At 44.7% G+C, this 25,028-nt stretch overlaps 1 protein-coding gene across 1 annotated transcript in view; it reads left to right on the plus strand.

Annotated features, from left to right (window-relative positions):
• The window catches only part of CROT (Carnitine O-octanoyltransferase), a 220,813-nt gene extending 197,052 nt beyond the window's left edge, over nucleotides 1–23,761 (plus strand). The window contains exons 12-17 of the mRNA XM_055075955.2: nucleotides 2,332–2,462; nucleotides 5,446–5,569; nucleotides 9,303–9,381; nucleotides 14,915–15,008; nucleotides 21,430–21,549; nucleotides 22,135–23,761. Of these exons, the coding sequence (XP_054931930.1) occupies nucleotides 2,332–2,462; nucleotides 5,446–5,569; nucleotides 9,303–9,381; nucleotides 14,915–15,008; nucleotides 21,430–21,549; nucleotides 22,135–22,255 (669 nt within the window). The 3' untranslated portion in view covers nucleotides 22,256–23,761. The remainder of the gene's footprint in view (nucleotides 1–2,331; nucleotides 2,463–5,445; nucleotides 5,570–9,302; nucleotides 9,382–14,914; nucleotides 15,009–21,429; nucleotides 21,550–22,134) is intronic.
• Nucleotides 23,762–25,028: the final 1,267 nt, after the last annotated feature.

Here is a 25,028-nt window from a genome sequence, read left to right on the forward strand (position 1 = left end):
CGCTGCGCAGTGATTTGTTTCTTCGGCGTAAAGGATGGCAGCCCTCTTGAACGCTGCTGTGAACGAGTGCCGAACGATTAGTGGTCCTGGAGCACTCATGACAACTGGGGAAGCATAAAAGTAGCACGTAGCCGGCAGTCAAGTGGAACGCGTCAAACCAATACCAATGCCTTTTAACCACGACCGACTAGTAATAAACCCGGTCGTGCTTTAAACAGAGAAAGAGAAACCCGCGAGCGGTGTCTGCTCTTCCATGAACTATCGATACTCCCCGCAAGCGCCGCCGTTCTGAGGGTGCCGCCGCAAATGGGAACAGCGGCGCTTCCATCAACTATTGACACCCCCCGATGAGTGTTGCATGCACTGTAAGATTCTCAAAAATGTTGAAAAACCCTTCCGAAAAGCGAACAAACACGCGGGATAGCGAAAAGATACGGGTAGGGCCATAGAGCAAACATGAAATTGTAACTACGTTGTAGCTCCCGTTGGTATCGCTTTTTTTGGCGGGGCCATGTTTCGGTTTCGATTGTAAGTCGACCCCCCAACTTCAGACTTTCAAATTTAAAAAAAGGGGTCGACTTACAATCGTGTAAATACGGTATATGGTCAAATTGTGATTGTATGATACGCTTTCTGGCCGCCAGATCCTGTGCAAACAAAAGGTGCAAGGCACGTGCGAGCGAGAGCGGGAGCCTGCAACTGCACCTTCCCTGCAGTACTCACCCGCGCTTGTCACATGCAAATGCCACCATGCATTTTGTTTCCTATTCTGGTACCAGCAAATCCTCATAGGTCGTCGCATGTTGCCATTCACAGCTATCGCTGCCAATTCATAGCGATAAACATGTCCACCTATCCGTCTCACAGCGGGTATGGCATAGTGCTGTTGGAAGCTCAGTGCATGCTTTCAATAGGTATTAACCCAAACGTGCTGCTGTTCTCCACTGCAGGTGGCACGAAGTCAGCACCTTGTTTCGCTCTGATAGCATCAGGTTGCAGCGTTGCCCACCAGGTCGATCTTGTTTCCCATCCCCGCCTTAAAATGACAATGCGCTTCTCGGGTCGCTCGGGCCCCACGAGCTTTACGTGCATCAGCGTCTTGTGCCTCAACAGTTGTCACCAAGTGGGCACATCAAAGTTTCCCGATGGAATGTTCGCCCCAAAGGAGCTGATGACTCTGGTTGAATTCGAGGAGTGCAGATGTAAGCTTGCCAATGCCACAAAAACGACACCGCGGTTCTTGGGCCATTTGGACCCCACCAGATCGGCGTTCGTCAGCATTTCGTGCGGCAATGATTCACGTAACATTTCGCATTACGTAGATGTCAGCTATAGCCAAATCTGCTGAATGTTTTGGTGACCAGATCATACAATTGCCCAGCTAGTACAGTTTTTTTTTCTTGTATTTTTTTCCCAATACGTATGAACAAAATTCTACTGTATACTGCTGCCGCTATCGGCAAGGGTACCAGTGTGCACTGTAAAAATTAATTGCCCTATTTTGGGTTGCTTATTTATTGTGAAAGGCATAAATAACTGTTCTCATTTTGGGACAGACGCTGTTCAAAAACCATTCTCCAGCATCTTGCATCTTTTGTTACATCATCAATGTCTGCTCATGCATCAGCATCAAACGAGTCCATGCCAGAACCATAGCTCATATCCTTTACAATACGGACACAGCTTGAAAATGGGCCTCTGGTTTTCTTCAATGCTTTCTTAATACTAGCCTCACTGATAGCACTGGTGGTTTTCAGCAGACAATGCGGACTGTACTGTTGGCCCTGACTGCCATTATTCATTGCTTTGGTTGCTGGGTGTCTTCCTAAGTTCTTCATGTTAAATTTTTGCCTATGTAGCTAACGCATTAACAGGTTTTAAATGCAAATGCTATTTATTGACTGTGTTGCGGAATTTTCTACTAGTATTTAGTCTGGAAATTCAAACAAAAGTATGAACTTTTTGCTAATTGATGATTTTAATTAGGATGATCACTGTTCCTTGGGCAGCATGGCCTCTCCGTCAGAGATCATTGTATCTTAATCACTTACTCTTAATCAACTTAATCTCATAATCAACATTGAAGTCCTCTGAATCGAAATTTGTAGGAAGTTCTTAAATTTCTGCATTTTTCAAAAAACGCATAGAATTGATGTGTCGTTTGGTCATGTCTGAAAACTAGAAATGTGAGCAACACCGACATCCGGTAAGCTTTTTCATGTCATCTGCTGTAGGAAAACAAAACAGCACTTAGAAGGTTAAGAAATCTTAACTCTGTACTTTTTCTGACATATTGCTCTTGCGTTGCATATTTTTTTGTGTCTCGCGCAGTGTGACAACTTGGACGTGGTGTGCGATGTCTTCACCGGCTACGGCAAGGGCTTTATGAAGCCAGTGCGAATCCATCCAGAGGCGTTCCTGCAGGTTGCAATCCAGCTGGGCTACTATAAACTGCATAGAAAGTGAGAGCATAATGTTTCTGTATTCTTTCTTTTGTTCAAAGACAACCACTATAACTGAGCTTTCTATTGCCTGAAATATCTCGAGACACACTGACCAGATAATAATCGTGGTATTTGCAACATGGGAAAGGTTGTCGTCACACTTAACACTATAAAGCATGCTTTTTATTCAAAACACAAAGATAGCATTAGGAGCACCTAAGCAGTTTGTTTGCAAAATCTGGGCTCTTCAAGGAATAAGTGGTCATGCATTACCTTATCGTAGAACATTAACAAAGGCCGCCTTGTTGGCCATATATCTGTCTTCCTCCGCTACAAAGGCAGAAATCCATTCTGTCTAGACGATGGCAGAGCAAAAAAAAAAATAGTTTTTGTTTCTATTTCTAATGGACATGATCGATGGTGCCATTACTGTATCGAATATGTTGCAATGAAACATGTTCATGTTTATTTTGATGAGGACACAGCGCTGCATCTATAAATTGTACCAAACAACCCCCACTGCTGAATGACATGCCTGAACAACATCCTATTGTAGAAAAGTTGGGCTCTAGAGCAGTATGTTCATTGAGGATGGAATGAAAGTTATTGCAGTTCTGCTTCAATTTCATGTTTGATCGTGTTCAGTCAATGACATGAACTTCTTGAAACTATTTGTATTTTCGACTAGTGACTACTGTATTTATTCTATTGTAACGCAAGTTTTTTCATGATTTTCATTGCTTGAACTCGACCCTCACGTTACATTACAATAATAGCAAAATTCACAATTTTAAAACTACTATTCTAAATTCTACGGTTTTTAACGTTATGTTGGCAACCTGTACCTTTACCAAAGTAAAAGCATTTTTTGTTGGAATCGATGCTATTTTTGCTCTGTTTGTGACTGGTGTTTCGGTCAATTTTATGGTTTCGATGCTGCATTACCCTGCAGCCTTTTGCACTTCAACTAAATTCATTTGCACATTGTGGCTATGCAGACCACTCGGTATGACGACCGCTTCGAAAGAGGAGTAGCTTCAACGACCAAGGAGCTGGGAAACTCCTCCACAGCTCCATTTTACGCAATTTTAATGCAAAACAATCGCATTTGAGCACATTTTGGAGCCTGCTAGCCTTACGCAATATGCGGAGTTACGTTCCGGCAAATTTCGTTGATGTGGGATTGCAGTACAGCTACATTTCGTTGCCGAGAGGTACGAAATGCATTGAATCCTATGGGCGTTCGCCGGGGATACGAAAATGTTTCGTTGTCGCGGGAATTTCGTTCTTGCGGTATTTCGTTATCGCGGGTTCCGACTGTAGTACTGTTTAACCGAAATAGCATGAGGTCGCCCACTTACCTGTCAAAAACGAAACTCGGAGAGAGTGTGATGAAAGGGGAAAAAAACATGCAGTATTTATTCACTTCGCACGACAAAAGTGTTATTTTCGTTTGATGCCGCGGCAGCCTAGCACGACAACAGTGGCCTCAAACTTACTGAAGCTGCGTGCCAGCTTTCCAGCCAGGCCCCTCTCCTTGGCAAACACTCGCATGGCAGATTCCTCGTTGGCGTTACATATTCTCCGTGCATGCGCGCAGTAGTGCTGCAGAAGTCCCAGGGCGCCTTTTTCATTGCCGGGTGCCGGAGTTCGCAATACTTTTCATTTGGAATAGTTAGGTTATCGCACCCCTGTTCTCATCGCCATGATTGCATTCATGAGGCTGACGTAACGCGGAGCTTCTGCCACTGTCGGGCCTGAATGGCCTGTGCTGTCACTTTCCGTGTCGTCCTCATCACTGTCGCTAGTCGACACTTCGGCAACAACAGAGGCAACGATGGCGAAAAGTCGAACCTCGTAGCCGACATCTCTTCGCGGTCGCAGCAGCGCTGCCGAGCAACTTCTTCGCATTGCAAATGCCACACACTGTAGTCAACGGCAGATCCCTGTCGCGTGCCAGCGCCGAGTTCTTCGTGTCACGTTCGATAGCACGGACGATGTCTAATTTTTCTTCTATGCTGAGCACCCGGCGTCTTTTTTATCCAAGCTTTGGCATGACACGAGTCCTCGCATGCACAACGATGCCACGACACTCTCTGGCACGGCGTCGAAATGATGTTGATGTAGCTTCACGCACAAACGCACTTGGCGCTTGGAGGCCGTTGTTCCGATCTCTGAGGCTTGTTCTGCCGGGCCACCCGATGGAGACGACGCACCGCCGTGTTTGCGCGACGAAAAGTGGAAACGCTACGCTTTAACCGGTGCGTATGCAATAAGCTGGTACAGTTTTTGCAGATACAAAACACATTATGTTCAATGGCCGCTGAGTCGGGGATTTTACTTTACTACTTTTAAAACGAAACTACTGTTTAAGCGGGTATGGTTTAATGAGGTTTTACTGTAATCACTTTTGGTAACAGTTTCGCTTTCACAAGACTTTGCCCGTTTTGGCACCAAACCCCTTGAAGTGTACGGCCGGCAGCACTCTCGGCATGGCGCCAGTAACAGTTGTCGGGGATGCTTTTGGTGCCGAGTTCCGAAAAATTTTGCGAAAGTGACACTATCTGCCAAAGTGATCGCCCGAGAATACCGCCCTAGGAAACCTCACGTCTCCTTCTCAGATGGCGATAAGTGAAGAGAACTCAAATTGATTTCTTCAATAAAGGTACCAGTTCTCTCTCCGTTCCTCTTGCATTACATTCGCGGTTTTCAAATTTTTTTTTTTTTTTATTTGGCAGACTGAAAAGTCGACCGTCGCATTACAATTGCGACCGGATCAAATATGACAATATTCAATTTGTTATTCAAGAGTTCCGAATATTTGCAGGTTCTTAAACATGTGTAAGTCAGCAGTCCATGTAGTGCACTGTGATAAACACCTTCAAGACATATCGACAGAAATCAGAGCTGTTCTCAGATATGACGTGTATATTCAATGAATTGGCACAATGCTAACAAGCCTTTTTCTTCTTTATTCCCTGTCTTGTGCATGCATCTGAAGACCAGGTGCAACGTACGTGACAGCATCAACACGAGGCTTCTATCATGGCCGAACAGAGACGTGCCGTGCTTGCACACCTGAGTTGGTGGAGTTTGTCAATGCTGCTACAGATGGCAAAACCTCGGTACGTACTCTATCGTCACAGCATTAGTAAGTTGTCATACCTGTTTGTTCAAGAGTGGCACAGAAAATGAGAAGCTTGTTGAGGGAACTAAGCTGTGGAAGAGGCGAACAGTCACTGATGTCGAGAAGCGTGGCCAGTGATAAGACCAGAGGAAGTTCTTTCCCAACCTAAAACCAAGAGGTTTGTCTCTCTTTGGCCACTTTTGGCCCAAGGAGTGACGCCACTAGTACCAGAGTGCAAGAGATGAGACAAGCCTGAGGTAGACAGCATTAACAAGCAGTTGTACGGGGCATGGCATTGTATTTATCTATTTATTAATTTACTTGCCAGTTTAGGAACTCGTCATCCTTTTTTTATTTATTATCATCTTTATTTTATTTTATTTTTTTGAGTGCACCAATCAAATTCCAGACCAGCTCTACGGTTGTTAAGTGTGGCTGTGGTTTCACAAAAGGTAAAAATTTTTGCCCAAGGTCTGTGAAGTTTTAAAGCCATCAAATCTTCGAAAGCAGTACATACAGTTGCGGTCACACATTTGAAGATCGCTGCGTCAGCAAGAAATAAAATTTTTTTTTAAATACAGCTCCTCTATATGAAATTACTTCATACGGCACCCTAAATGCACACACATAGGCTGTACTGTTTGATTTCAGCTGCCATGTCCAGGCCCTGAAAGTAAAATTTTTCTGCGGCATCATTCATTTCCAAACTATTGCTCACAGCTGTACCTCTATCCTAGCAAGTGGTTTGTCTTTTTACTGCGACTGCTTATGTCCTGGAATATGTAAGGTAGAATTCTGCTTAGAAGGCCCCTCACCAGGCTCCATCGCAAGTTTTGATTATACACTGAAAGCTGTTAAAGGTCGTCTAGGAAGTGTACTACTGCAAGGATTCGTCAAATCGATTTGTTATTAGAGCAGATAGGAGGAATTGAAATGTCATTTTGGCATGCCGTCAAGACGCAAGCTTTGCTGCCAACATATACATTCTCTCCCTTTGCCTCAATTGACATCTGTGAGTGGCATTTCTTTCCTGCCTTCTCCCGTACTTGAGCCGAGAGACTGCTTCAAGTTTGTCGCAAGCCCCGCCTTTTGTTTATATTATCTTGCGTTTTGTTTTGCAGTGCACTTCCAGGGGCAGTTTAGTGCATTCCAGCGATGTATGATTTACCGAAGTTGTGTGCCATACTTTGTAGGCAGTGTGTCTGACGTAGGGGCCTATGGCCTTAAATTCTCCAGCAAAAACTGCGGCGCCCTTTGAGAGGATGGTGTGCACAATAATTTCGTTTGAAATTTCACCTGTTCTTTGCCGTGCAGCTGTTTGATGCTTTGCAGACACTATCGTCAACACATGTTCTGTGCCCCACACTTGTTTGTTTGCAGTCCAAGCCTTATGAGCTTTGGATGCTGCAAAATAAATATGGCGCTCAAAGTTCCTTTCCTCCAAATAAATTCGTGTTTGCTGTACTGAAAAATTTGTGTTTGGAGTATAAAAGGAAATTGGAGGAAAGTGTGAGTTAACAAATAAAATGCAGTAGAACCACTCTCCTGCAGTCCTTTTTTCTTTCTTTATAGCACAGCTAATTCTACTCTTAAGCAGCAAAAAAAAATCAAGGAAAGAAAGAGGAAGAAGTGCAGTGGTGTGCTTAATAAATAAACAAAAGGCATACCTCCTAACAGTTATAAATGGATACCCCTGTGTTGTTCAATCTATCCTCATCCTTGCTGAGCTGTGACTCTCTGTCTATCTATATATAGTCTATCTATCACCAACTTTGCTTCGGTGTAATCGTTGCACCGCATTGCTAACTTCATTCACTTTTTACGCGTGAAAAAGTGCTTTCAAGACGTTGAATGAACTTCTGTCAGGTTGGCTTTTTGCAAAGCTCATACGGTTGGAGGTATAGGTCAGTATACAGGACAAAAATATTCTGCCTAAACATAACTTAAATGCCGCTTTAACAGTCGTACCTGTCCCCTGTTTGGCTTTTGCAGCCACCTATTTTTGTGACTTGTACTTGTTTGGTGCCTTTAAATCTAGCGTACCGTAATTAATGCTATGAAAGGGTAGTTTAAAAACATACTATTCTTTACTTCGAGTCATGCAGTGCCAGACCGCACACTGTTCATGCATGCTGATGATGCTTGCGTATAAACAGTCCCTGTACAGTCAGGCCTAGATACAACGAACACCTTTGTTACACACAATTTGTTCACTGTGTAAATAGTTTGTTAGTCTACTCAACACCCTCAGAACTACCGACAAAAAAACTAAACAAGATGCAGAAGAGTTGCTTTGCTACCAGAAATGATGCACATGCCACTCACTGGCAGAAATCGCCAAGTTATGCAAGTTCTAGTATGTAAACAACACACACTACCAAAGCTCGTCAAGCTGTGGATGTGGTTGTAAGAGGTGCCCCTAGCCATTGGGAGGCACTGTTGGAGGCATGCTAGTTTCTTGGTCATCCTCGCTGCTGGAGGCATCCTTTTTCGGAAGTTGTCACGCCTCTTCAGCAATTGCTTCATCAGAAGCACGCTCTAAAACATCTGCGCTATCGTAAGCCCAAGACTGAGCTGAGAACTTCTGTAGAGGAAAAAAAAAAGAAAGATTGGTCCCTTCTGTTCAGGATTATCCACCGGCCGAGAACAATAACACTGTAAAAAGAGAAAGGAAAGAAGTGTGCAAGAATTCCACTGGAGTTGTCTGAGTATGCGTACGCATACTCCCAAATTTCAGTCGGCCCACCCCAAAATTTAGGTTTGCCCACTCCCAAATTTCAAGGTGGCCCAACCCAAAACTTCAGTTGGCCCACCGCCAAATTTAAGTTGACCTGCCCCCAAGTTCCAAGTTGGCGCACGCCTAAATTTCAAGTTGGCCCACCCCCAAATTTCATTTGGCCCACCCTGACTATAGGCTTCCCCATGCACTTTCTATGGAACCCTATGTATCCTTATGTGTGTGCAGAAATCTGATATGGGTATTCTCTCTGATGAATGTTCGTATGATGATAGCTTATGAAGCTATCAATCATATACATTTGCACTGTTATAATGATTAATTGTCTTAACTTCGCAAATTAAGCATTTTTGTACAGATACACTTTTTGCGTATCGAACAGATTTTGCTCGGCTACTCGCCAATGAATCCAGATGTATTAAAAGAAGGGACGCATATCACGGTAGTGGTTGTCAAAGCAGCCTTCTCCCCTTCCTTGGCTCGTTGGGACGCTGCCACTCTACAGTTCATGGCATGAATGCAGTGCAAACGACCCAAGTGTGGAAAGTTAATTTCATGTGATTGACGAAAAGAAGCCCGCTACCAAGTGAATTTTATTTGTCAAAGAATGCATAAATAAATTTAAAATGTGAGCGGATTATTGAACATGGTGTCACAGACACATGGAAACTTCGGCAGGTCCAAGAACCAGCAGCAACATTTTCAAAGCATGTGTGCCGCATTTTTTTTTAACACCCCCACACCCCCCTCGACACGCAGTTCGTTCTGTGCATTGTAACCAAAGCAAACAAGCTAGTTAATTGCAGTAAGTGGATGGCTCTCTCATGAGCTCCTTACGAAACTCTTTGGGGGTTGAGAAAGTGTTCATGGTCACCAAAAGTTTGCTGTAAAGAGATCGTTGTAAGTGGGCTCAACTGTAAAACCAACCTTCTTACAAGCACACCTTCTGTCTCCAAGTGAAGTGATGATGTTCCCTTCCTTTCTTATTTTGCAGATAACAAGAGTCGTCACGCTCTTAAAAGAAGCCGTGCAGAAATTCGAAACCCTGATGGTAGAATGCTGCAAGAACTACGGTGAGTAACACTTTGTCAACAAAATCACTTCAGTAAGTGCATGCAGGGTTTCTGTCAATGAAAATGTTCGCAGTGTCAGATAGCTTGATTTAGTTACCACGATATCCCACATAATTTCCAAGTTTTGCAGTTAGCTGTGCTAAATGGCTGTTAGGTTGCTGTGCAAATCATCATTTTTAGTCCAGCATCACCGCAGAGCGTACATTAATTCTGATTTATCCTGGGTGCTACAAGACTAGTGCTGTATCCGAACATACTGTTAAACATAATGTGCCTTGAAGTGTGACCACCGCAAGAAGTGCACTATCGTGAGGCTGTCTGCTTTACTAACAGTTCTAGAATGTGTAAATTGTGTATTCTGTTACTCCTGAAGTTGACTGTCACACTAATTTCTAGCTGTCTAAGTGTAATATGCCAATTACTTTATTCTTTTTACTTGTTATCGTTGTTTACAAACTAGGACCATTACCTACTCTTCACTTTGCCAACTGGTATTGTATTGCTTTTTTACGCATACATGTATCGTTTTATTTTTGCATTAATGAATAATATTGTTCAGTGCCCATCCCTTAGCAAAACCCTGTTTGTAGGGTTAGTTGACATACCGTAAATAAAAGGTTGTAAAAATTGGACTACAAACAAGCTGCCAAAGTCAAAAAGACCAATTTATGCCTGGCTCGTTTATCTGTGTAACATTTGGTATAATCTTTTGAATTGTCTACTACAGTCGAAACCCGCGGTAACGAAATCCCGAGGGAACCAAATTCTCGCCGCAACGAAATATTTTCGGATCCCCGGCGAACAGCCATAGGAGTCAATGCATTTCCTATCTCGCGACAACGAAACTTTTTTCTATAGCAATCCCTCATCAACGAAATTTTCTGAAACGACAGTCCGCAAATAATCTACTCATGTAACACTAGTAGTGTCCGGAAACTGCTCAAATGCATTCGTTGTGCGCTTAAATTGCATTAACTACCACCACAGCACACTTGCGTGGCCGCCGCCATCATTGTTTACAATAAAAAAAGCCTCGCACCACCTCTCGTGACAGACGACAGCGATGATGATGATGGTGGTCGTTCGCCGGTCGCAACGGGACGATCGCAACGGGTGACTGCGCCGGGCCAAAAATGCAATCAGCATTTAAATGGTACAAATAAAAAAAAAGAAGACAAGAACCGTAGGCGATCTCGCAGTGAGCACATTTTATTTAATCCTGTGTGCCATTGCAGCTTGTGCTAAATGCGGAGCGAAATGCCTGCGTGCGTGGCAGCCAAATCGACATCTACTACACGTGAAGGCTCCGATAACCCGGATGACGCTTTAGTATCAGTGGGCTTGGTGTACCGCCGCACATGGTCGTTTGCTCAGTGTCGTTGGTGCTAGAGTGCGTCAATTGTGTGTCTCTGTGCCGATCGGACCATTTGCTTTGACAGCCTGCTAAGATGCCGCCTCCAGCCAAAAAGAGGAAATTTATCACACTGCAGGATAAGGCTGAAATTATTGCCCAAGCTGGAAAGGGCAGGAAGAAAATGGATATCGCCGAAGAATTTGGAATTGCGTGCAGTTCGATATCGACAATTCTGAAAAACAAGGCCTCCATTCTCGGCGCGCTCGGAAATGGTGTGAGTGCGAAAAACAAAACGGTGAGCGCTGTGGCTTTTCCAGACGTTGACAAGGCGGTGTTTGCATGCTTTTTTGAACAGCGTGCCAACAAAGTGCCGCTGTCTGGCAGAGTTCTTCAGCAGAAAGCGCTGGACTTCGCATGCATTCTCGGGCACGCTGATTTTAAGGCTAGCCCTGGCTGGTTGAGCCGTTTCAAAGCCCGCCACGACATAGTGGCCAAAGTCATTTCCGGGGAGGCAGCAGCCGTCGACCCTTTGACAACGTCGTCGTGGCTGCTGACCAACAAAGAAGTATTGGACCAGTACAAGCCCTCAGACATTTACAACGCAGATGAGACGGCCTTATTCTACGAGATGCTGCCATCGAAGACCCTGGACTTAAAAGGCCAAGAATTCCGCGGGGGGAAACACAGCAAGCGGCGTGTAACAATTTTGTTGTGCACCAACATGGACGGCACAGATAAACGGCCACTACTTGTGATCGGCAGAAGTAAGAAGCCCCGCTGCTTCAAGGGAAATCGTCGGCTGCCCGTACAGTACACCGCGAACCTGAAGGCATGGATGACCCGGGCCATATTTGGCAGCTGGCTCGAGGCCTTCGATACGGACATGCGGAAGGCAGGCAGATCGGTCTGCCTTTTTGTGGACAATTGCAGTGCCCATCATGTCGATGACGTGGAACTGGGAAACGTGCGCTTGGTTTTTTTTCCACCGAACTGCACTTCCATGCTGCAGCCGCTTGATCAAGGCGTCATTCGTAGCGTCAAGTGCGCCTACAAGGAGAGGCTGATTCAGCGTCTGCTGCTGAACCTCCAGTTGAAGCGTCCCACCGTAGTGGACATGTTCATGGTGCTTGAGATGATGGCCGCCGCATGGGTTGCGACGTCGCCAGGCGTGATAGCTAATTGTTTTAATCATGCCGGCTTCATTGCCACTCGGCAAGCATCATGCGCTGATCCAGTGGCATCGCAAGAAGATTCGCCTGAAGGTGCACTAGTTGACAGTGCTGACGGCGCAGTGCCGCCATCGCTGGCCCACGCATGGGATGAACTTTCTGCCGTGACAGATGGTGTTCCGGACGGCCTCAGCATCGATGAGTTCCTTTGTGTGGATGAAGGTGTTGTCATCCATGAAGAGGTGACTGATGAATTCATCATAAGTAGCGTTTGCCAAGGTGCCGACGACGCCGACGACCACCAGACACCAAATCAAGAGAGGACTGCGAACCCGCGGGATGTGTTGAATGCCTTCGATGTAATTCGATCATTTTTCGGTGAGCATGATGACGACGTGGCAATGGACCACTTCTTGTAGTGCGAGTCGAGAGCAGTAAAATTGCTGCAAGGCAAGGCTCGGCAAAGTAAGCTGACTGACTTTTGGCAATAACTTTTTTTTTTTTTGCAAGCCAGTTCCCTTCCCTGTCTTTTCTGCCTCATTCTCGCGCTAACGAAATTCCCGCAAAAGCGAAATGTTTTGCTTTCCCCGGCGATTTCGTTATTGCGGGTTTCGACTGTACATTGTTTCAAGACGTGCCTGTTATCCTGCTAGTAACAGCGCAAAATGTAGACAAGGGCGTTCCAGACTGCTGCGTACGACAGCTGCCCACATCTGTTGCGCCGAGGGCGCCATTTGAACGTAGCGGCGTACGCACGCGGCGGCTTGGCGTGGCCGTGGCTTGGCCAGGTTGGCTAGTTTGACAACATCAACAACACGTGCGTCTCGGTGCTGCCGTTTGTGCTACGCCAGTCGTATGTGTGGCTTAGGCCTGTCGTGGTTGGTGTGATGGCTGCAAACGCGAAGAAGCGGACGACCCTGACATTTGCTGCGAAATTGGAAGTGATACAGCGCGTTGAAAATGGAGAAAAGAAATCGAGCGTCGCTGAAGCTTTCAACATCCCAAGGAGTACTTGTCTACATTTTGCGCTGTTACTAGCAGGATGGAAAACCAACAAGCCCAAGCTGCTATTCTAGTGCCTGTTATGGCATGCGTACTAGATCTATGATATTTATTTATTTATTTATTTATTTATTTATTTATTTATTTATTTATTATACCACAAAGGCCCCAGAGATGGGGTATTACATGAGGGATGGGCTTAGTTTAACAAAACAGTGATTCGAGAGCAGCCTTGAAGTGATGAGCGTCGGAGTGGTACGTGACGTCGGCAGACAGACCGTTCCAGTCCCTGGCGGTTTTCACAAAAAATGAGCGTAGATGAGAGGTAGTCTGCGCCGGGGGAGGATACATGGCTTTGCTGTGGTTAATGCGGCTGGACTGACGATGAGCTGGTAATATAGCTAAAATGTGGAGTGGTGAATGATAGAATTTGTAAAAAAGACAGTCTAGAAATAAGACGTCGTGGTTCTAGATTAGTAAATATATATACAGTCAAACCTCGATATATCGAACACGGATATATTGAATTATTGCGTATATCGAACACTTTCTATATCACGTGGAAAATCGCATGCATTTTTAATTTTTATTTCGAACGGGGCCGGATGTAAAATGGATATATCGAACTCCGCCGCCCCAGACCAAGTGCGCTCTGTTGACAGGAGGCGAGCTTTCCCGCAACACTCTCGAAGATAGCGGCGGCGCGATGGGCGTTCCAGACTGCTGCGTACGACAGCTGCCCACATCTGTTGCGCCGAGGGCGCCATTTGAACGTAGCGGCGTACGCACGCGGCGGCTTGGCGTGGCCGTGGCTTGGCCAGGTTGGCTAGTTTGACAACATCAACAACACGTGCGTCTCGGTGCTGCCGTTTGTGCTACGCCAGTCGTATGTGTGGCTTAGGCCTGTCGTGGTTGGTGTGATGGCTGCAAACGCGAAGAAGCGGACGACCCTGACATTTGCTGCGAAATTGGAAGTGATACAGCGCGTTGAAAATGGAGAAAAGAAATCGAGCGTCGCCGAAGCTTTCAACATCCCAAGGAGTACTTTGAGCACTCTGCTGAAAAATAAGAGTGACATAAAGGCCAAGGCGGAACAGAACCAGCACTCAGGCGTGCGGCAGGTGTGCAAAGCTGCCTTTCAAGACGTCGAGAAGGCGCTGTACAAATGGTTTATCGACGTAAGGGGCCGGAATATTCCTTTATCGGGACCAATGCTACAGCAGAAGGCCAAGAACTTTGCGTTCATTCTCGGCGCCGAGAAGTTCACTGCTTTCGGCATGCGGGTTTCGTGACCCGCATTGAAGAAGCTTCCGAGGAAGCAGCCGAAGATTTGACGTTGGATGGCACAGAGGAAGAATACCAGCTTGAAGAAACCTGCAGCCAGTTCGAGCGCTTTGTCGGTGCTGAGCCACACAGCATGTGCATTGAGGACTTCGTTGGCGGTGACGACAGCACCGGTACAGTGGCGGAGTTAACAGACATGGAGATCGCTGCAGAAGTGACTGCTGAGCGGCCAAACGAAGGCGCTGCCGAGGCTGATCCAGCAAGCGCTGATGTTGCCCCACTCCCGAGTGCAACTGAGGCTGTAGCTGCTTTGGCCGTTGTACGCCGCTACTGCGGCGCAATAGAAGGCACTAGACTGTCTCTTGTGGACCGTTTGGACTATGTTGAGGACGCCGTGGTCAAACACGCGGTTGCCAATATGAAGCAGGCTACGCTGCTTCAGTACTTTCAGCGAACTAAATAAATACTTTGTTTGAAGCTTCATGTGAGTATCTAGTATTGCGCCACGATTGGTTCATTGATTGATTTGTGCTAGTTTTTGACGCGTTTTCTACGTGATTTTATATATCGAATTCTGGCTATATCGAACTATTTTGCGATCACCGCGCTGTTCGATATATCGAGGTTCGACTGTATATATATATATAGCTGGTTAGCTCCTTATCTAAAGAAGCAATACAGAGCTTGTTGAATGGGTAAACTTTCTGGTGTTTGATTCCTGCAGGGTGTGACCGTCATTTGATGGGCCTTGCACTCACTGCTCTGGAAGATGGCACGCCCATGCCTGACCTCTTCCTGGACCCTGTATTTGTCAAAAGGTCAGTTCGTTCGCCTTTTGTCTTAATGCGAAAAGCATTCTTTGGGAACTTCACACTTTTCAGAACCTCTAACCTAGCCTCTTTCATGCCAACTGGGGCCAATGAGTATGTGCCACGGAGTCGTAACTTCCGTCACTATAATCATCATAGTGTGTAAAACATGTCACATCCATCGTAATAAATATTGCTGATTGCATTAATATAATTATGGCCACTCATCTCCAAAGGATGGATGCGCCACCAATTTTTTTCAATAAAATGGTGTCGATCCCCACCACCAGGTGGCACAAGCACCTTATTAGTCATGCAGTTTCTTCGTGCATGGATCCGCCAGACGCACTACTTAGTTACTGATGTGTTAAGAAATCTGGTCATCGACCATTGTCTTTCTATGTGCTTAAGAACATTCATAAAAAGTGGGCAAGGATCCGAAAAGCTAAAGGAAACGAGCAGCTCGTCTTTTGCACAAGACCATAGGTTAAAGTACAGGAATAATATTTGGATGATACATTCAGTGACTAAGCAAGCTTATTTACCATGTGCAAAAAGAACTATTAATGTCTGGTCTCATTTGTGTTACATTATTTTATAATGGTTGGTATGTAGTCTCTGTATTTGCCTCATACACGAGGAGAGACCCAGAAGTAATCAGAATTTTTTATGCACAAGCATAAGAAATCTGTGAAATCGGCAAAAGTATGTTTGTCGCCGCGAGGGATGCGAGCGCCGTAGAAGCAAGGTGCCTGGAGGTGGAGAAAAGAATTGCCGCATCGGCGCCATTTCCGTTTCTGCTTTGTCGCCGTGGTGCTCGCTATGCATGTCCGCGGTGTGTCTTCTTTGCATGTGTAGCAATATGCGCTTTCCCTGTGGCACACCAGGCGTCGCACCGTTGAGATCAGTGTAACGTCTATGACGGCATTCTCGCCCTTTCCGTTTGTGCTTCAACGCCGCGGTGCTCATTGTGCATGTTCCCGCCGTCCGTACACTTGCACGTTACCCGCGTTCACGAAGTGAAACATAGCTGACTTTTTACTTAGGCAGAGGGTTAGGGGAGTTTTGGAAACAGAAAAAAAAATTTGATTTGTCATTTCTGTTATTTTTTAATCTACATATCATGGCGCACCTGCTCGCAAAAGACCGGCACTCTAAACGGCATGTTGGAGAAAAAAAGCGCTGTATTTATACTTAAATATCCTGTTTCACAGATGAAAGTACTGAAAAGGACCCATTTCCTGCCGTTCGCCATTCCAAAACCGCTTATCAGTGCCAGGCTATTTTGGTCTTGGTTGAAAGAGCATCTTTCTGGCTTGCTTTCCTGTCAAAAACATTGCTTCAATGCAGTTTCAGAAGAAAGCTACCTTATTTTGTAGCTCAAAAGGTACATTTCTGCATTCTTCTAATTTCTTGTTCTTCTCAAAAAATTATTTTTGCAAGTTGCAAGTTTTGGGAGCGGCACTTTCTCTCTGCTATTCATTTAATTGTGAATTTTTTGTCTGGATTCTGGGGAGTCTTGGATTGCGTAACCGCTGGTGCAGAACCAGTGTTTTAGGACATGGCAACATTTTGAAATCTAGTAAAGGTGACCAACAAAATTCACACCTGAAATATTGCAACTTTAGGATTTCATAAGTTTGTCTAAAATATAGGTCATCATCATCAGCCTATCTTTATGTCCACTGCAGGACAAAGACCTCCCAGCGATCTCCAATTACCCCTGTCTTGTCCCAGCAGATTCTAACTTGCGCCTGCAAATTTCCTCATTTCATCACCCCGCCTAACTTTCTGCCAAACTGTAATGGTCTATCGATTACCCGCCTATGCATTACATAGCCTGCCCAGCTCCATTTTATGTATCCTAATATCAACCAGAATATAGACTATCCCCGTTCTCTCTCTCTGTTTATTAATGTTATGCCTAACGGTCTCTACCTTGTTCTAACTTGTTCTCGAGCTTCTTTGTTAACCTCCAAGTTTCTGCCCCATATGTTAGCACCACTAAAATGCAGTGATAGTACACTTATTTTCAACAAAAGTGATACGCTCCCAGTCAGGATTTGGTAATGCCTGCTGTATGCGCTCCAACCCATTTTAGTTCTTTTGTAAATTTCCTTCACATTATCAGGGTCCCCTCTGAGTAATTGGCCTAGATAACTGTACTCCTGCACAGACTGCAGGGGTTGAGTGGCCATTATAAATGCTTGTTCCGTTTTCAGGCTATTTAACATTACCTTTCGCATCTGCAAATTAATTTTCAACCCTACTCTTACACTTTCTCAGTTAAGGTTCTCAATCATGTGTTGCAATTCATCCCCAGTGTTGCTGAACAGGACAGTGTCATCTGCAAACCGAAGGTTGTTAAGATATTTGCCATTGATCCTCGCTGCTAAGCCTCCCCGCTCGAATAGCTTGAATACTTCTTCCTAGCACACAGTAAATAGCATTGGAAAGATTCAAAGGTCGTCAGGCAAAGGCCTGACCCCTTTCTTGATAGGTAATGTACAGATACCAACATTAAAATACCAAGTTTCATTCTGTGGACATTGAGAAACATACCTGCTTCATTTTAGCTCCCTTACTGCAATACATTTTTATATTTATATTTATATTTTTACCAAATTTATAACTCTATTTTTTTACCTTTTAAAGGACTGACTAAGAAAAGCAAATTTCATATTTGCAATCAGCACATAATGTTGAATATATTCTAAATTTCTAAGTGTCTAAAATACATAACAGAAATGCTTTTCCCGGAACCCATGTCACCCCTAAGGGGGAAGGTGGGGATCAGAGCTAACTTTTTTTTTTCTTTTACCTAGAGCAACGAAATTTGGCAGCCATACTCGAAAGTGTCTGAAATAAACAAATATGCAGTTTCATTACGATAGCTTGACTAGTTTTCAAGTTACAAGAAGTCACATGTGTTCTGCTTGTGGAAAATCTGGCACTTTAACAAAACATGCCAGGGAGCTGCCTGTAGTTTTAATCTTTGCTCAAAAGAGCACTGCAGGGTACAACAGTTCCAAAACGTTTTCAACCACTTTATTTTTTTTTTTACACGGAACATCATGTTCACCTTCACTAATTGTACCGGAACTTGTCGTTCACAAATTAGCATGCAGAAGAAAAACTAAGCCTTCAGCAAAATATTGAAGACTGTCATACCCTCAAGCACACTACAGGGAATACATAAAAACAAACAGGATTAAAATTGGTCCAAGTATTCCCATGCTACCTGCTACCCTTTCCACAGACAATGCAGAATGCCCAAAACACACGTTTGAGAAAACGTCTCTCAAAGTTTTTGGAGCAGTTCACATCACTCAAAATGCACCAGGATTGTAATTTTTGCTGTCTTTGCTTACAGGTGGTTTTTTTGGGTCTCTGCCCTTTGATTTCATGCACTTCGAGACGATTTTCTGGCACACTGATGGCCGACGCTCGACGTGCTTAGTCACACAGTTCAAGGCGCTGATGCGCAAAGTACCTAGCTGCACAGTCCGAGGTGCCTATGCGTGAAATGCCTAGTCGCGGGTTCGAGGAGTCGACTGAGAAAGTGTAAGAGTAGGGTTGCTGAGGGTTACACTGAGAAAGTGTAAGAGTAGAGTTGAAAATTAATTTGCAGATGCGAAAGGCTGTCCAGGGTGCCAAAGCACGAAATGCCTAGTCGCGGGCTCGAGGAGTTGACGTTCGATGTGCTTAGTCACCCAGTTCGAGGTGCTGATGCATGAAGTACCACCCGCGTAGTCTGAGGTGCCGATACGCAAAATGCCTAGTCAGTGGCTCGAGGAGTCAACGCTCTATGTGCTTAGTCGCGCAGTCCGAGGTGACGACACGCGAAATGCCTAGACGCGGGCTCTAGGAGTCAACGCTCGATTTACTTAGTCACGCAGTCAGAGGTGCCGATGCGCGAAATGCTTAGCCGCGGGTCCGAGGATTGCATGTGCAATGTGCTTAGTCACGAATTCCGAAACAGCGAGTGCTGAAAGGCTTGGCCGTGTGTCCGAGGATTCCGCACGCGAATCTTGGTCGCGATGTCCGTGTCGCCGATGCTCGGCATGCTTAGCCGCAGGTCTGAGATGTCCACAAACGTAGGGATTGGCCACGCTACTGCAATGTCCGCATAGCGCCCATTTTGACAAGTCGAGATTATGGCGAGTGGAGACTTCCAGACTTGCGAGGTGCAAAGAGCTGAGCAGACGACGCGAGCACCGGACCAATGGCAAACCGCGGACCAATGGCAAACCGCGCTGGAATCTTATGGCGGGCACTGCCAATCGCAGACTCGGGCACGACCTTCAATCATCTGCTTTTTGTGTGCTTGTTTCTGTATGGAGAGGTAGCTGAAGCGGCAAACTTGAAGACTGAGAAATGCCCTTTCCAATGAGACCAAGATGGCGGCGCTCGGTTGCGTCATTCTGGAGATATGGTGGCTTGAAAAATGCTCTTCTTTCTTGATTTCCGCGAAATTTTTTGCTACCTTGGCTGATAAAAAAAATTTTTAGAGCACTTCTACGTTGTTTACAGTGATGATATTTCAGAATCAGATAGAAAAGGAGTTACCGTATTTACTCTCATAATGATCGCACTTCTTTGTCAGAAAAATTGACACAAAATCAGGGGTGCAATCACTAGGCGAGTTAACTTTCCCTTGAAAAGGAAAAAATTATTCATCGTGCGTTTGCTGCGGGACACCAAAACAAAAATGGCGGCCGGCGGAGCAAGCTGAACGCGCCAAATGCGATTTTTTTTTCTTCTCGTGAGTACATTACTTGCATTGAAACAGTTCCTTTCATATCCGTAATGAATAATATCATTAATATCGGCAAGTTTGCGGCAATAACGTAGCCATGTCCACTTTGAGGGGACAGAAACACATGGGCGCACTTAGCTGCCAGTGACATAGAAACACATGGCGGGCATGCTGCGGAAACTGCGGCATTTGTCTTCACTACTATCTTAATACGGCACGTTTCCGCTAAGGGTGGGCGAATATCTTAGCTGTGTTACAAGTGTCGGCGTATGAATAAGGCACAGTTCTAACGTATCAGTCTTAACGTGGCTACTATCGTTGCCGCTCGCGATTTTTTGCATGCCCACGAGTGCAGATGAGAAGAATCGAAAGGCACCTTTTTTGTTGTTGACCACAACCATTATAAAGCCTACACATAATAAAGGCAAGTTTGGTTGCAGCTTTTTTTTAGTCATGGAAGTGCGGAAAGTGGTGAAAGTAATGAAATGAGGCATCTACTTAAGAATGTTTGGTGCGTGCAGACCGCTTGGTTTGTCTTGAAGAGTCATTCGCGTAGCATTCGACAGGTGGTAAGCGCGATCAATATTAGCTAGACTTGGCACACGACATATCGCTGCAGCAAGTTTGGGGTGCGATCATTACACAGGAAATTTAAAAAAAAAACGAATTTTGACGACGAAATTCAGGGGTGCGGTCATTACGCGAGTGCGATCATTATGCGAGTAAATATGGTATAGAAACTGAAAATGTGACTTTCATAAAATCGATTTTTTGGCCATTTTCGCAATGTGAAAGCCGCGTCCCCCCTTAACACCCATGCATACAACTAGGCACATGTACTACACTGTCGTCCCCGTCAGTTGATTAAATAGATCACCCATGATAATCTTTGTGTGACGTTTTGTTTGCTCACTCCGTTGGCTTTCCTTTGAGCCTCTGACGGCATCTGCATTTTGTGATGGCAGACGTCAAAGCCGGCATTTTTATCTCGACGTGCCCTAGAGGTTGTGCAATAGTTAGAAAAAAATTGCACAGTAGGAAGCTTTAGCATGTCCAGTATTCCAGCAAAGACGAGCGGTTTCGGTGAATTGCCAGGTAAGTGGAGGCGTAAGCATGAGTGGTTAGAATGGGGACAACAGCTGGTGGTGCAAAGCTCAACCACACAAATACAGAGCTAATAGTGCACTTACTTAGTAAAGTCTACTTTGCTGCTGGTAAAATAGAACATTTAAAAAAAGCAACATGTTTGTGATTGCACCACTGCCAAAAATTTGCACCAACAGCAAAGTAGAAATGCACTTAGTAACTGTAATAATAGCTTTCTGTTTGTCTGGTTGAGCTCTGTGCCATGATTGGTTGAGCTCCTTATTTCCATGATTGAAACAAGTGCCTAAGGTTGAGCATGTGGAGGGTATAAAGAACATGCTGGATGCACTGAGGATCATCAGTTTGCAAGAGTTGGAACAGTTGTGAACAATGAATAAAGCTGTGGGACACGTACATTGTGTCTCAGAGAGAGTATATTACTAGGAAGGTAAATAATTTTTGGGACTGTTCAATGAATATTCAATTTATTTTTGACCCCTTCAGGGTCGATAGCACCCATATTCTTGTTTGCTTGCACACTGTCCAGTCGTCGTCACAGCAATCCTGCGCTATTTCTCGTCACAGTGGTGGCAATGGGAACTTCATATTATCAACCAGCTGCAACGGCTACACGCCACTGATCGGCTGCGTGGCTCCAATGTGTACAGATGGCTATGGCGTCTTCTACAGCATTGAAGAGAACAAGTGAGAAGCGGCACCTTGCCTAGCTGTTTCGTTTTTATTACCTATTGCAGCACACTTTTGTTAATGTGGCTTTGGTTCGTTTTATCTTGTCCTAAGATCCTGGCTGATGCCCATACATTTCTGTGGACCAAAACTTATGTTACTGTGATTTTGACATTTGCCCTCGCCGAATAAATTACACTCAACTGGTCAGCACGAATGTGCCTGACCCAAACAGTGGCCCTAGTGATAATTCACAATCGTAATTCAGACACAGTAAATTCACCCACTATGGTTGTCAAGTGGCTATTATGGCACTGCGCTACTAAGCTCGGTCGTGGGTTCGATCCCGGCTGCAGTAACCACTTTCTGATCGGGACGGCATGCAAGAACGCTCATGTAATTAGGCTTATGTATTCGTTAAAGTGCCCCTTATGGTCAAAATTAATGCAGAGTCCCACACCAAGGGTGTGCCCCACAATCGGATCAGTTTTGGCACATAAATCCTCAGGATATAATTAGTATTGTTTTGCATTCAGAATTTTAACCTCGCTTTGTTTCAATGTTTCTCTTGTTTATTCTTTTCTTTCATTTTCTGCACCGCAGGGTCATCTTTGCCTTGTCTGCCTTCAAGAAAAGTGATGAGACCAACGCACGGACGTTGTATCAGCACATTGTGCACGCACTGTTTGATTTGCAGGGTATGCTGCTCTCGGCCAAGCTGTGACACGTGATGGCCGCGGCCATGCTTGCGTGTTTTAACTCTTGTGGAGGCGCCGCGCGTGCTGCCCAATGTAGATCAGCCGAAGACCAAGGGCAGTGCTGGGCGTGTTCATAACACTGTGATTGTACCTTGCGTTTTATTTTTCTGGCGGTTTTCGATTTAGCCATATTTCTTTATTAGGTAGGTGTTTGTATTATTGTTTTTTTTACCACGATGATGTATATTTTGCGACCCTATTTTTTACGAACAATGCACGGCAATTGTATTCAGGTATGCTGTTTATATACACAAGGTATTTATGAGGAAGGAGGTGTACAGCCGCAGCTTTTCTGCACAAGAGTCTCGTTTTTTTTTCTTCAACTGTGCTTTTTTCAGACTCGCGGAAAAAATATTTGCGCTATAACACGGGCATAGAAGTAGTATTCTTATGTGGGTAAGTTTTATAAAGCCCCCAAATTTAAGACTGCGAATGGTATTCATTGCCCTTATCATTATGTTACGTGAACCTTCAAGTACTTAAGCTGGGCAATGGAATATAATTGGTATGCGGGGATGTGTGAACATTTAGGTTTTAGGGTGTGGATCGGACAGCACCTGATGGAAGTAATTTAGGTTAATGTTTGCGTGCTTAATGTTTGAGTCATGAATAATTCGAACTGCGACGGCAAATCACACAGTCTTTGCCCCCATTTTTTATTAGCCAAAATAAGGTACATACAGGTAATTAGAAATATACATACTATTCTACGTACTCTACACTATTTTTTCCATAGAGTCCCCACACCAGTTCAGACATTTGTCCCGTCGCAACTCTAAATTTCAGCTACCCCTGTGGTAGAATTCATCTGGCTCTTTGTGAATTGTCATGTAGCCTTTTGCCAACTCGCAACGCTGCTACCTCACACTTCTCAAAGCGAGACACCTTTCCCCATACGTGGGCTGCATTTCCCTGTAGATTTCGATGGGCATTCGTTGCTCGTACGCCTTGTACGTGTGAAGCACAACTGCCATCTTCGTCAACTGACAGCAGTGCCGTGCCATATAGGTACCGGCAGATAAGGTCGGCCCAGTCCAAGAAAGATCCACCGCTAGGAATGGATATGTTGACTTCACATTTACAGCCATAATTCGGAAAAAAAAAAGGGGGCAAAGACTGATTTTCCTTCATACCAAAGTTGTAGCTCTGCTCTCATGTGAATGCAGATCTGATATATGGTAGAATTACAGAAGGCCACTTAGGTTGCTTGCCTAAATCATGCCAATCTTATTTCTTTTGAGCACCAAAATTGAGTCACGCTAAATTGATTGGTTAGCATTCTCACACGAGTGCATCACTGTTGCCAAGAAGATAGCTTTCATATGAGAGATAATGACGTGAATAAATCAGAGGTGTAATCATCTCTTGGAGATACAAAACCTGCTCCCACTGTTGTACATCACTACCGGTAAAGTGTTGTCAACCATTCATAACAAAAAACCTATTGAATAAAATGTGAGAATTAAGGAAAATGCAACTGTGCCAGTTTAATATGGTTTTGCGTCATGGAAACCCACTTATTTTTGAAACAGCTAGGTAGCCCTTGACAACACTGCAAGAAGGCTGCAAGCTTTGCTTTGCAGCTTGACTCGTCCTGTCAAATGCTATAGAACATGAGCTGAGCACGCTCGGGACAGCCTCTCGATTTCTCCCGAGCTCAGATCTCTAAAATTAATAGTAAAGTTCAATTCACAGCACCTAGCTGTTTTCTTACGATGCAGTGGCAACAGCAACGTTCATCATGACGTCTTTGATAATCGTCATGTCATTAGACCCATGGCACAGCTGCCGGGGGGTTTCCGTCATCTTATTTTGCTACAGCATTATTCCTTGGAGACCATCTCTTCATTAACTGTGGCACCCTCTGACTTGCCAAGAGTGTGGACTCTGGGTTAGTATGCTATGCTGATGGTTTCAGACTGCCATGGTTTTAGGAAGGCACGCAATTTATGTACGTTGCAACAATGAAGCATGCAGACAACGTTGGCGATCCTGTGTTTGTGGTCGTTTTGACTCGCAAGAATGCTACTCTCATTCACCACATTCGTGGCTGTAGTACTTGTAGAAATATGCAATATTTATCTCTCAGCACAGAAAATGCGCCCACAAATTTATCAGTCTAGGTGGATGACACGCAACGACGTGAGAAATTCTCTGTTCAGAGCCTCTTTCAAGCTGAAGAAATGCTGCCTTCATTATTTTATTCATCCGTGAAATACCTTACAAGGCCCCTACATGGGGAATTGAGTAAGGAGGGCATAGAATCAAGCAAGCACATAGAATCTTGTAGCAATATGAAGGTAGAGCAAAAAACAACACCAGCCAAGTGCACAGCCTAGAAATAAGAGAAACAACCTTGGCTACTACTGCTCATCTCTCAGCACAGAAAATATGTCCGCAAATTTATCGGTTCAGCAGAACTTAATGACTACACTTACTGCCTTGTTACCTGAAAATTTGTGGCTGGAAATGTTTTGCAAATTTGTCAGTGTTGCACACCATTGCAGTGTGCCCAACATTTGTTACTGGCTTCTGCTGCAGCTACTCTTATCGGCACCACGGTGGAAGCATGTGAGGGACCTATGAATAAGCCTTTAAACAAGAGAGGCGACTTGCTGACAGTGTGTTTTTTGTGATAGATGTCGCAGGATAGTGTGGGCCGTCTATAAGGGTCCCACTGGCTTGGTATACATACTATGCTTTAGAAGAGCTTGCATAAGTAAACTGCGTTCCTAAGCT

The sequence above is a fragment of the Dermacentor andersoni genome, chromosome 2 (genome assembly GCF_023375885.2).
Source record: "Dermacentor andersoni chromosome 2, qqDerAnde1_hic_scaffold, whole genome shotgun sequence".
NCBI lineage: Eukaryota > Metazoa > Arthropoda > Arachnida > Ixodida > Ixodidae > Dermacentor > Dermacentor andersoni.